This window comes from Merops nubicus, unplaced genomic scaffold (assembly GCF_000691845.1).
Source record: "Merops nubicus isolate BGI_N331 unplaced genomic scaffold, ASM69184v1 scaffold8667, whole genome shotgun sequence".
NCBI lineage: Eukaryota > Metazoa > Chordata > Aves > Coraciiformes > Meropidae > Merops > Merops nubicus.
The window spans coordinates 8,942-20,578 of NW_008620942.1; the positions used below are offsets into that span (position 1 = coordinate 8,942).

The window sequence follows — 11,637 nt, forward strand, 5'->3', positions numbered from 1 at the left end:
ATTCATTTCATTACGGGGCCGGCTTGGTGGGGAAGTAGGAGGTGACAGACTAGCCTCTGGGCCTCCAGTATCTGAGCTACAAGAAAAAAAGAACATCCTCTTTAATAGGTTATGAACGGTTAGAGAAGTTAAATGCAACATGCCCCAAATGTTAGATGCTCTTTTCTTAAGTGAATAAAATTATAATGCCAGCTACAGGTGTTTCCCAGAGAAGGTACATTTAAGACTACACATTGCTGTAGAGTGCAGGGTGTCACAACATTCGAAGTTTATATGCCAGCAGTGAAAGGTCCAAGTAGAAAATACGCATATGTAAGAATGTAATCATTTTACAAAACTGTAGTTTCTTAGAGAAATTGATGACTTCCATTTAAAAAAAAAAAAAAAGGAGTCATTTAGAAATATTCCAAAGGACACTTTCTCAGGGCTCTGCTTCTGAGTTTTGTAAAAAAAAAAAAAAATTACCCTGGAAAAAAAATACACACACAGAAGTTGAGCAGTGAATAAATTTACTGGCAACAATAAAAACTGCCCTAGAATTAAAGAAATAGGTATATTTTCTTAGAAAAATACAGATTAATTTTTCAAGTTTTAAATTATTTCAGTGAAAATAAAATTACAAGAATCTTACAGTTTTTGTTCTTTTGCCTTTGTCTTTTCCATTGTTTTCTCATAGGCTTTTCTCTTTGCTATCGGTGAAGGCTCAGGTATCTTCTTCTCTGACAAAGATGGCTGTCTAGAACTAAAGCAAGAGGAAGCATTATCTTACTTTAAGTCCCTTTACAAAAAGGCTTTTCTTACATTAGCTGTCATTCTCTCACTCACATTTCAAATCTCAGAATGTGCTTAATTAATTATTGTCTCTCTCGAATCTACGGACTCTAAATTTGTTCTTACATTTTAATATTGAAATACACCAAGCTGGTTCATCAACATATGATGAGTGAGGTACTGAATATGCAAAGGAGATCTAATTCAATAATAAAAGAGACTGATTGAAAGAAATACATCAGAGTATGAATCTCAAATTAAGACCATGGAGACGCTGGAAGGTCTAAGACCAAAAATTTCAGATTCCACAGCTTTCATCTACAACAGACCACTTACAGACATGAAGAACAGGGAAATCACAATAACACTTAAATATGAATTAAACGTTGCATCAACATTTTCATGTTTCAAAATCAAATTCAAAATTAGGTAGTGAGAAAAAGTATTTCCCTTTGAAAGCTGACTATCATAAAACTGGTTCTCTTCATCCCCTCTTCCCTTCTTCCTTGCTTTCCATCCCTCCTTTGTCTCTCTAGTCTTTCTCTGAAATAATTCCCAGTCCCAGTCACTTGGTCTTTCTCCCAGCATCTTACTCCTCATTAAAAATAGTTGAAATATCAAGAGTTCAGTATTAATGCTGACATGTAAATGTCACCATTTCACCACAGTAAAATAAAAAAAAAGGTTATCTGGATCACCTCCGCTCTTCTGAATTCACGTCTCTCACTAGCTGGGCAATCAGAAAAAAAAACATTTGCTTTAATTTATAATTTCCCCCCCCCCATGTTTAGAAGTTGTTTCTATGAATATAAGGACCAGAAACAATCACTAGAAAACAGAAAGCAGATTCTGAAAGTGCTTTTGTGCTAGAAAACTGCATTAAGCAAAATTCAGTTGACAGGCCACCTGCCTGACACAGTTACTAGCATCTAGTCTCAGAGCTCTACAGGCTCTGGATCTATATACCTGCAACTTCTCTGCATGAGAAAATCTGTCCCAGTTTGCCTTGAAAGGAAGTCTATGGCATATAAAAATCCACCTAGGGACTGGCATGAAGAATAACATGATTTAATAAGGACAGCACAACCAAAAGCAGCTAACTTAACTCAAGTAGCCAAGACTGATGGTCTCAAGTGATCACACCCACAGTAAACACAAGCACTAATTGGAAGGTGAAGGTCATATCTGTAGGACCTAGTGCCAAGAGGTGCATGCAGACCCTAAAGTCCCCAAGGGTCTTTAAGGGACAGGAAAAGGAGGAAAAGTTACAACCTCTCTAATTTTGCACAGAAGCCTAGCAGTTAAAGTCCACAAAAAGAAGGGGAATGTGGGTTCAGTTCTCTCCTCAAGGCCAGAGCACCCGTTTCTCTGCGGGACTCCCTTACCTCTGGGCATACTTTGCAAAGGACATAAAAAGTGGGATAACACAATGGATTCCACAATGGCACATGCTCAGAAGAAGGTAAAGATCATGATCATATCATCTGTTTTTGAAAGCCTGCAAATGCAGGTGTTATAAAAACGCAGCAAGCTTGCTGGAATGAAGTTCTTAAGTATACATGTAAAAAACAGGTATATGATGTCAATGACCTGAATGAAAAGGAGCAAGACACACACCTAAGTATAGGTTTCTGGTACCCGTTTAGATTTCCCAGGATATCAGAGACATCTGAACACAGCAGGCACAAGGCCTACAGGAGACCACTCTATTCTGAAGAGGCTGCTGGGCAGCTGAGCATAGAACAACAGCCCTACCCATCTTTGTGCCTCTCTGAATCACCACAGATCTGAGAAAACTGCAGGGTTTCCAAAGTTCAGCAGTTTGTACATATGCAGACACCTAAATTTGTACCTAAACATATAATCAACTTCTGTTGTTTCCAGGCAATGCATATTTTGGATCACTGTTACTACTCCTACATCTCTGAATGCCACTTAAGTGGCACAAAGGAGATAAAGTTTATTGCAGATAAGACCACATTCTACTCCAGAAGAATGTATTTTATTACAAGAGATCTGGTGGCACTACAGGCCCTTATAGTAATGCCAGATGTCTCACAAAGACAACCTTTCTTAAATGACCAGCAAAGCCAGCAACACTTACAGAAGTATACTGAGTTCTAGTTTTGAAACAGCATCTTAGTTATGGTGAGGAAGTAACTGCAAACTGATTGTGGGAAATTTTTGATCGCTTATCTGATAAAACATGATCAATAACAAAACAATATATATGTGAGGCCTTCTGTTGACTGAACTCATTTACTGATGGGACATGACACTATTGTTCACGGAACACAGTTTTTGGAAAATCCTGTTTTGACTCGTTGTTGGCTCACTTTCACAAATGGACACATTCTAGAAGATGGAGGGAGGCAAAGTTGGTATTACCTGAGTCTTGGATGCCAGGTCATAACACTTGACGTTTTATATCTTGAAGCTTCAAAAGTCTCTAGTGATCTCACACTAGATGCTGAAACAAGTGCATTTCTTCACCTATCCTCACCCCCAAGAGCATTCTTTCCAAGCAAACTCTACTTGTAAAATGCATGGAAGCCATCAGCATGGGTTAATAATTGCTGTCAGCAGTGTTTTACTGTTCATGATTGCCACCTCAAGCACATGCTAGAAATATGTAGTAAAAACAATACAAATTGCCAATATATATATTAGATGGAGACTGCTGCAAAAATATTATGCAAATAGGACAGATGGATAGTGAAAGATGCCTAATTTCACAGTCTGTAACATGAAGATGTCTGTGGGACACAGTTTTTCCATATCACTGAATATGGCAAGCACAGTCAGTTTACACACGTTTGTGCAATACAGGATCCAGTACCTAAAAAGCCAGGAAGAGTCTCTAGCAGTGAATGGCTAATACCAACAGTGATACTGGTAGATATAAAAAGAACAAGCAAGAGCAAGTGAAAAAGAGCGCATGTGAGATAGACCTGTTGGCTCACAAGTAAAAAGACAAAAATAGTCTTTTGAGTTCCTTCTGGCATCAGGTAACACTTTCAGTTAGTAAAACTGTTCTGCAGGTAAGTGCAACCTACAAATAGAAAGGATTTTTTGGGATTTGTTTCTTTCAATTTTACATTGCATGCTCTATTACAGTACAGACTTCCATTTTAAGCATGGTCCACACAAGATGACTCACAGAAGATTCTACCTAATAAGTAGGACCATAAACAGATTCTGTTGCTACATTATATAAAGTTTTGAGGTTGGGGTTTTGGAATGTTTTGTGTTTGTTTGTTTGTTTTTTAAATCTCTCTGCTGTTCTAAGCAAATTCTCGCTACCTCCTTAGAATGTGCATTTCCCATAGCATCAAGACAGCAAATTATCAAAGGGATGTAATGGTTTGAAACCTGCTGCCCCTGGTGGGTGGAGATCTGAAACCCTAACCAGGTACAAGCCTGAATGAAAGGGGCGTACACCTGTCCTATTCCCACTCCCCTTTTCCTGTCTTCGGGACTTCCTGCCAAGGTCTATAAAAAGGGGAGAAAGGCACGCCTTGCTCTCTTCCTCTTCTCTTTTCCTCTTGCTCCTTTGACCTTGCACCTGGGCACACGCTGCGCTGCTGCTCCCTGTGCTACACGTGGCCGTGGCCATCTTGGAGACCTGGGCCTGATCTACAGACTCTTCCCTGCCTCCATCCACATCCAAGGATTGTGCATCCAGCTTCAATCCACCTCAGTCCAGCGAGATCCAGCACCGGGGAGCCTCAGCATAGCATTTGGGTTTTGTATATTTGGAAGTTTAATCTTCCTTACCTTGTTGTTCCTACAACCCCCCTTCCCTGTTAAACCCCTACCCTTCTTCCTTTCTGTACCCTGTTAAACCCCTTCCCTTCTTCCTTTCTGATCCCTGTTAAATAATATATTTCATTTTGTTAATCTTCAATTTGGTGCAAGGTTTTCATTACCCCTGCCTTCCTTATTTACCTCTCTATCTGGGAAACTGAGGCATAAGGGAGGTGGGACACAGTTCTGCCTTCTAACCGGGACAGAACAAGGGACTAGATGTTTTTTTTCCCCCCCACTACTTAAAAACAAGACTACACCCATTTTACTATGACAAAGCAACTTAACAGAACGTGTATCTTCCATAAGAAACACATTACTTACAACCATGCATTTATACTATCTATAGTAGAGATTGTAGAAAAGGAGGAGCTTTGTCAGTGTTTTTTAGTAAGCTTCAAGTATTTTTTCAAGTATTTTTCAAGTACCTCCATTGTAAAGTTAAAATAACAGATTACAAGAAACGAGCAACATGCATTTTTTTTAAAAGCAAAGCATAATTAGTACAGCATGGCCAGACTTACATGCTGCCTATCTTAGAAGGTAAGCCAGATGGTGGGGGAATAAACTCTCTGTCCCTAGCAGAAGTATCATTTGTGTCAGCAGTCATCCCACTTTCTTGAGTTTCTGCAACTGATGGAAGAGGGCCAGCCAAAGCAGGGTCTGCAGCACTAACGTCAGAGACTGACTCGCTGCTGTCTGCATACAGCAATTCCATCTGGGTAGTGGTCCTCCGGCGGGCCTGGAGACATGAAAACCAAGTTGTGACTAACATCTCATGGTCTGTGTCAAGAGTGCCACATTTAAGCTCATCATTAGCTGGTAATTAGCATCCACCTCAACCCACTTGGTGATAACCTTTGGAAAATAAATCTAGAAACTCAGCTCTACTCTTGCCAGTGTTTCAAAGGAGGCAAGTAAAATTCAACAGCATGAAACACTGATTTGACAACTGCTTTCCAAGAACATCCATTCAACAAACTGCACGTGCCTGCCAATACTACAGGAGTGCAATATTGCTCTCCTAAGGTTTATCCAAATGAAATGCTACAAAGCAGAGAGGAATAAAGCAAAGTGTGAGTTCTAACACTGATTCTTCTTCTGATATAAAAATGACATGTTTATTCTATGCCAGCATTTACAGAACTCACTCGCTTTACGTGCCCAAAGAGCTGCACACTGATGAACGCTACCAAGAATGCAATTGTCAACCTTAATATACTCCTCCAAAGCTAACTGCAATAAGAAGAGTGGAGGCTAAATTTCTATTTACTTTTCAAATTTGGTTTATGCTCCTGTGAGCACAGAAGCAAAACTGCAATCAGTGTGCACATTTCCAGTTCCCACTGCCATTAATATTCAATTGCAGCCAGACTAGATATCATTCTCTAGTGCCAACTGTAACTAAGAGCCTGAAGGTCAAACTTCTATTTACTTTATAAACTTCCTTTACATTTCTATGACCACAGAAGCAAACTGCAAATAATATGCATGTTCACAGTTCCCACTGGCTTTAACATTAAACTGCAGCCTAGCTAATACTAAACTGTAAATGTACTACAGTTTGGAGTGCTGAAAGAATGTATCTGAAACTGTAAAAATTAAACTACAAAATATTCAAAAAATACAGTTTTGTCATTGCTTCTCTGAGAGGAGTATCACACAAAAGCATATCACACACAAATCACATGAACAGTACATCAGTTCATCTTTCTCATGTCTTCGTTCATTGATGTCTCTAAAGCAGAGCAAGAGCATTCCAGAGAAGATGCCATTAAAGCATTATTACTACAATCCTACAGCCTACCTTGCTTTTGGGTTTGACTTCACCACAAAGCTTCAAAAGATCTGAAGATAACGAACTAAAAGAAACAATTACATCACCATTAGAGGGAAAATCAGTAATATTTTCACAGAATATGTATTTTTGTTTGATTCTTCTTTCTACTGAAATGGTGGGCAAAGTGGAATGAAACAATGTCAGAGGTATCCTCTAAGGGATACACAATGCACTACAAAAAGAGGAAGTGACAGTAATTTTTCCAGAAGTAGATCCAGTTACTTGTTAACAAAGATTGCTCACCTTCCTTCTGTCCCAGGACTATGCAATGGGGCATCCTCATCAGTACTATCTTCCAAATTTTCTAGAAAATTTCCAAAAGAATAATGTTAGTCTGTCCACCTACAAGGTGATGTGCAGGTTTTAAATGCTATACAAAACAGCTCAATGCTGAATATGGATGAATAGCATACCAAAGGCAGGAGGTTTTAAAATATCTTGACTATTTGCTAGCCAATGCTCATTGAATTTTCCTGGTATCTAAACTAATTTTTTTTTAATATATATACAGTCTAAATAAATCATACAGTTAGGCATATTGTGCCAATATGTGGTCCTTTATTGTGGCAGAGCAACAGGGATGACAGAAAAACAGAAATAAGTTCTAGAAAGAAATATGGAAGGAAGATGATAAAGCAAAAGAAATTAACTGCAAGGCAGAGAAGAGACAGGATGCACATCAATGGGCAGTAAGGATGTCCCTTCCCCCTCTTTTTTGCAATCTTGCTTTAAGACAGAATCAGCCTGTTCATAATGAAAAAATAAAACTGTATTTTGACACTGAGCTGAGGCTCAGACTCAGCTTACACAGAATGGCACCATTTGGGCTGACAAGAAGCAAGCACTTATTAGTATGTAAGCATTTAGGTTTCAAAACAGGATGACGCCACTATTTAATACTACAGAACTGCTTCCTAAAAAGAGATTAATTGCATTGAAGTTAATTGTAAAATGAAGATGTTCAGTAGAAATGCTCCCAAGGTAAAATGTGTGCACAAACCTGCCCACAAAAGACAAAACCAGCATGCGTGTCACATGCTAACGCTGCCAAACATCAGATCAACATGTCTGCATGCAAACAGTGCAAAACATTAAGCTGAGACAAACAGTTCAGGGCTTATGTACAATCAGTCCCAAACTGCAGGGAAACCTGATCCCCTAACTTCCAGATTATTGTAATAATACATTTTAAACATAGTTTAAGGACACAGGTAATACATTCCTACAAGCAAAGTCCCTTACTTTTTAACATAATAATGAAATTCTAAGGGTGAAATAATCTTCTAATGACATTCCATATAATCTTTTGTTTATTATCAGAGATGCTTTCAGTTTATTTACTTAACTTCTGCCAGAAAGCAGATACCATTTGTAACGCACACAAACAACATAACAACCAACATATTTGGTACCCATATTAAAATAGGTTTGCCCATGTCTGTGTTTTAAGTGCAAGTTCATGTTTTGGAGAGTGGAAGGAAAGATATAGTCTCTAGTTGAATTCTGAGGAGGAATGAAGAAAAGGAAAATGCTGCCTTCTCATGTATGCTACATCTAAAAATGTTCCTGAAGAAGTTAAAACCATGCATCAGTCCAGCACCAACACTGCACTTCAAAGGTACTGTATTAGTTTTAATAACATAACCTTCATTATCAGAAATATAACAACATTACAAAAAAAGCCGAGTCACAGAAATAGCCCTGTGAACTTCCTGTTTTGTTCCATCCTGGATTTGAGCCCACGTTAAACCTTTTCTATGCATGTTATTACTCTGTGTTTTCTGCAAAGAGTGATGCTCCTTCTAGCAAGGCACAAAAGCAGCATTAATTAAAAATTGCATTTTAAAAAAATTAATATTTTAAATTTTTATTAATTTTAAAAAATTTATATTAGAGAGGTGTGAATTCAGTCTCTTCTCAAAGAACTTGCAATCAGCTTTTACAGGAAATGAAGCAGAAAGTGTGGGATAGCCACAAAAGATAGGATTTTATTTGTAGGTTCACAGTCATGTGACCTGACAGACTAGTGTCTTATTTCAGTATGCCTGCAATTCAGAGCAGAAAAACTGCACAAAGGCTCCAACACACAGAAACAGCAAAAAGAAATGAGAAGAGGCAGAAGAGCAAGATTCTGCAAGAAGTCCTGAGCGAGAAGAAATTAAAGGAGTAATAAAGTTAGTAAAGGCAGCACAGCTTGCAAGGAGCAGCTGAGATGACTGCGAATAAGCTAAAGATTGAAGAACTGTGGAAAGGTCTTCTGATGACTTGTCTTCCTGCAGAGGCAACTAGACAGTACCAGAACAATGCTGTACACCAGCACAGTTCATCCAGAGGAAATTGTATTTGACCAGACCTCTCAGGATCTGCACATACACAGCTACGAGTCACAGATGTCACAGGCAGGAAGGAAAACAAAACACAGACCATCAACAGTTTGGATTTCAGTGTGGACTGATGTCTGTATGGCATATTGAGCCAAGGTACACTTTATAGGAAAGAAACTTCACTGTGGGTGTTAGTATAGTCCTGAATGGCTTAGGTGTTTTAAAAGCCTCAGTTCATGCTTGCAAAGTGTTAAAAAGCTTCTCTAATGAGATATACTCTACAAAAATTTTGACATCAGAGCTGCTGTTTCAATGCATTTAACAAGTATCTTTTCACTCCTCCAGATGCTGCTAATAAGTAAAAGCCTGTCCAGAGATAAAGAAAATGCAGTGCTAACTTCCTGGCTGGAGAAACATTGCTCTCACTCCAACAGGGGTGAGCACGCACACACATTAAGGGTCTCGTTTAGATCTGTTACAGTAATCAATAACCACTGAGGTTCCTGAAAAAAAAATAATGGCTGTATGCAGCAGGATGTCCTAGCCAGAGATCTTCAGGTGATCTTCAGGTTCAGAGATATTCAGGATCTGTCAGGAAGGTGGCAAAGTTCTCACCCGCTTACACTAGATCATCTATACACTTTCAAGCAGTCTTGTGATTTTGAAATGTTTCACATGCCTATGCAAACTAGCACAGGACAGCATAGTGGGACTAGAAGTAACACAAAACATTACAAAAGGAATTGTTATTGACATCAGAAATATTATTTTCAAGGTTGAAACGTAGTAAATTTTGTGGCTAGGAGCAAGGGAGTGGAGATTAGCCTAACTTGCTTGGGAATCATTTATAAGCAACAACAACAAAGACTTGTCCTCAAAATCAGGAAAGTCAGTAGCTAAACCAAAGTGAAAAAGTGAGATATAATCTGCATTCTGCACAATATTTACATTACAAAATGAGCTATCTGCAGAAGGTTATATGACTTGCATGTTATTACTTTTTTCCAGACCTAAAAAGATGAGCACTATGTGTCACAACTACAGCAGTAGTACATCACAAAATAGCTTTATGTAGTCTGAACATACTATAGGTTTGGAAGCAACAAGTCATAAATTTGAAATACAGCTCTGTGTTGACTGCTTAGCTGACAATTCTAACTAACATGAAGAAGGCTACGAGTGGCTTCAGAAAGGAAGAAATGCTCTGTAAGCTCATGATAATGAGTACATTTACAGGATAGTTCATGCAAACTTCACACACTCACAAATTCTAAGACGTACCAGTTAGTGAACATGAATGTATTAGTAGCTCATGCAGCTGCACAGTATACAGAAAGCTAAACATACTTACCCAGCGGTATGCTATCTAGGTCTGTGTAAATAACAGCAACAAGGAAACAAAAGCAACACTCCAATCAAAATATATCCATTTTATAAAAAGAAATAAAACAAAAGTACCCAAATGTATTCTAAATTTCTGTCATCTCATAAGAAGCAGAATAGATGCCGTAACAGAAAAAGGCTGCCGCTTTCAAAATCATTAACATATGATTGAATAAGTTGCGTATTTAGAATTCCACAATCAGAAGTTAAAATCACACCAAATTGTGAATGCATAGTCTTTTGTAAAAATAACAAGCAGATGAATTTTTCAAGTCTCAATAATAAAAAGGCCCTACTTCTTTACTTTTTACATTTCACTGCCGAATGTATACATTTTAAAACTACATACATGCACATCAATTTTTAAATAGTTTAAGGTGTTAAAATACAGCATCTATTCAGAAAAGAAGTAGCCTAGAATGCCCAGTATAGCATGCACGAAAGGCAAACATGACATGCAGCTGACTATTCAGAACACAAGATGACAAAATTACCTTGCAAAGCATGACCAAGCAAAGCATCAAGTTCAGGATTTAACTCAGCTTTTTCTTTTAGCATATGAAACAGCAACTGGTTTTGAGTAGCACTAGTAATTTCTGTCTGCTTAAGGCGTCCCTCAAGAACTTTGATTTGAGCTTCTTTTTGAGCTGCTTGGAGACCCTAGGAGAAAGAAAGAAAAATATGACAAATGTTTTTTCACAACTCTTTTGTTACAAAATGAGAATTGTCAAACCTTTTAAAAACTACAGATGTAAACAACATGTCCATTGTAACCTTCCTCTCACATTCTAAAGTTCAAGTGTCAACTAAAGGTTGGTGTTTTGGGGTCGGTAGGGTTTTTTTGTTGTTCTTGTTTTTTTGTTTTGTTTTGTTTTTTTAAGGGGAACCATTAAACATTCATTTAACTTGTGTTCCTCAGACTGCACCTAGTGGCTAAGGTGGATGTGACTCCTAAGTACAATTCATAGATTCTTTGCATTCATTTAAGAGCAGAAAGCACCTGAAAAATCTGCGCCTCCATTTTTCACAAGTACTTTAATTATTACCTATGACACTCAATAACAAACAACATAACACACACACCTAAAAACAAACAACCCCCCCAACCCAATCCCAGAACTGTAATCTTTCCTACAGAATCACTCACTGAAATTTCAGCTTCTGCTGAAATTTGTAAATTAAGAGAGAATCCATTCTAAGGGAACTTCACTAAGCCCGTGGAATGATGGGAATGTTTCTGTTGTAGAAAATGTAGCCAAGGAAATTTACAGAGAATGGATTCCAAATAGCAGAAACAGCAGGGAAAAATGAAGGTACAACATATTTTCTCAAATTATTATAGGATAACAGAAGACTTTTGAGTACTAGCACTTGAGAATGAGGCTTAGCGCTATAGAATACACGTTAGATTCTGATTTTATTGTGCACTAAAACAACATATCAATAGACATATTTCATGTGGAAACAATCAACAAATAGAAGGTATGTTTTCTTGCAAAATTTGTCATTCCT

General features: G+C 38.0%; 1 protein-coding gene across 1 annotated transcript in view; it reads right to left on the bottom strand.

Annotated features, from left to right (window-relative positions):
- KIF21A (kinesin family member 21A) overlaps window positions 1-11,637 on the bottom strand; it is a gene marked incomplete at both ends in the record, with an annotated part of 50,149 nt that overhangs the window by 7,583 nt on the left and 30,929 nt on the right. The window contains 7 exon segments of the mRNA XM_008944274.1: window positions 1-76; window positions 632-742; window positions 5,103-5,320; window positions 6,386-6,440; window positions 6,662-6,722; window positions 10,094-10,114; window positions 10,620-10,785. The exon segment at window positions 1-76 is cut by the window's left edge and continues 4 nt beyond it. Of these exon segments, the coding sequence (XP_008942522.1) occupies window positions 1-76; window positions 632-742; window positions 5,103-5,320; window positions 6,386-6,440; window positions 6,662-6,722; window positions 10,094-10,114; window positions 10,620-10,785 (708 nt within the window).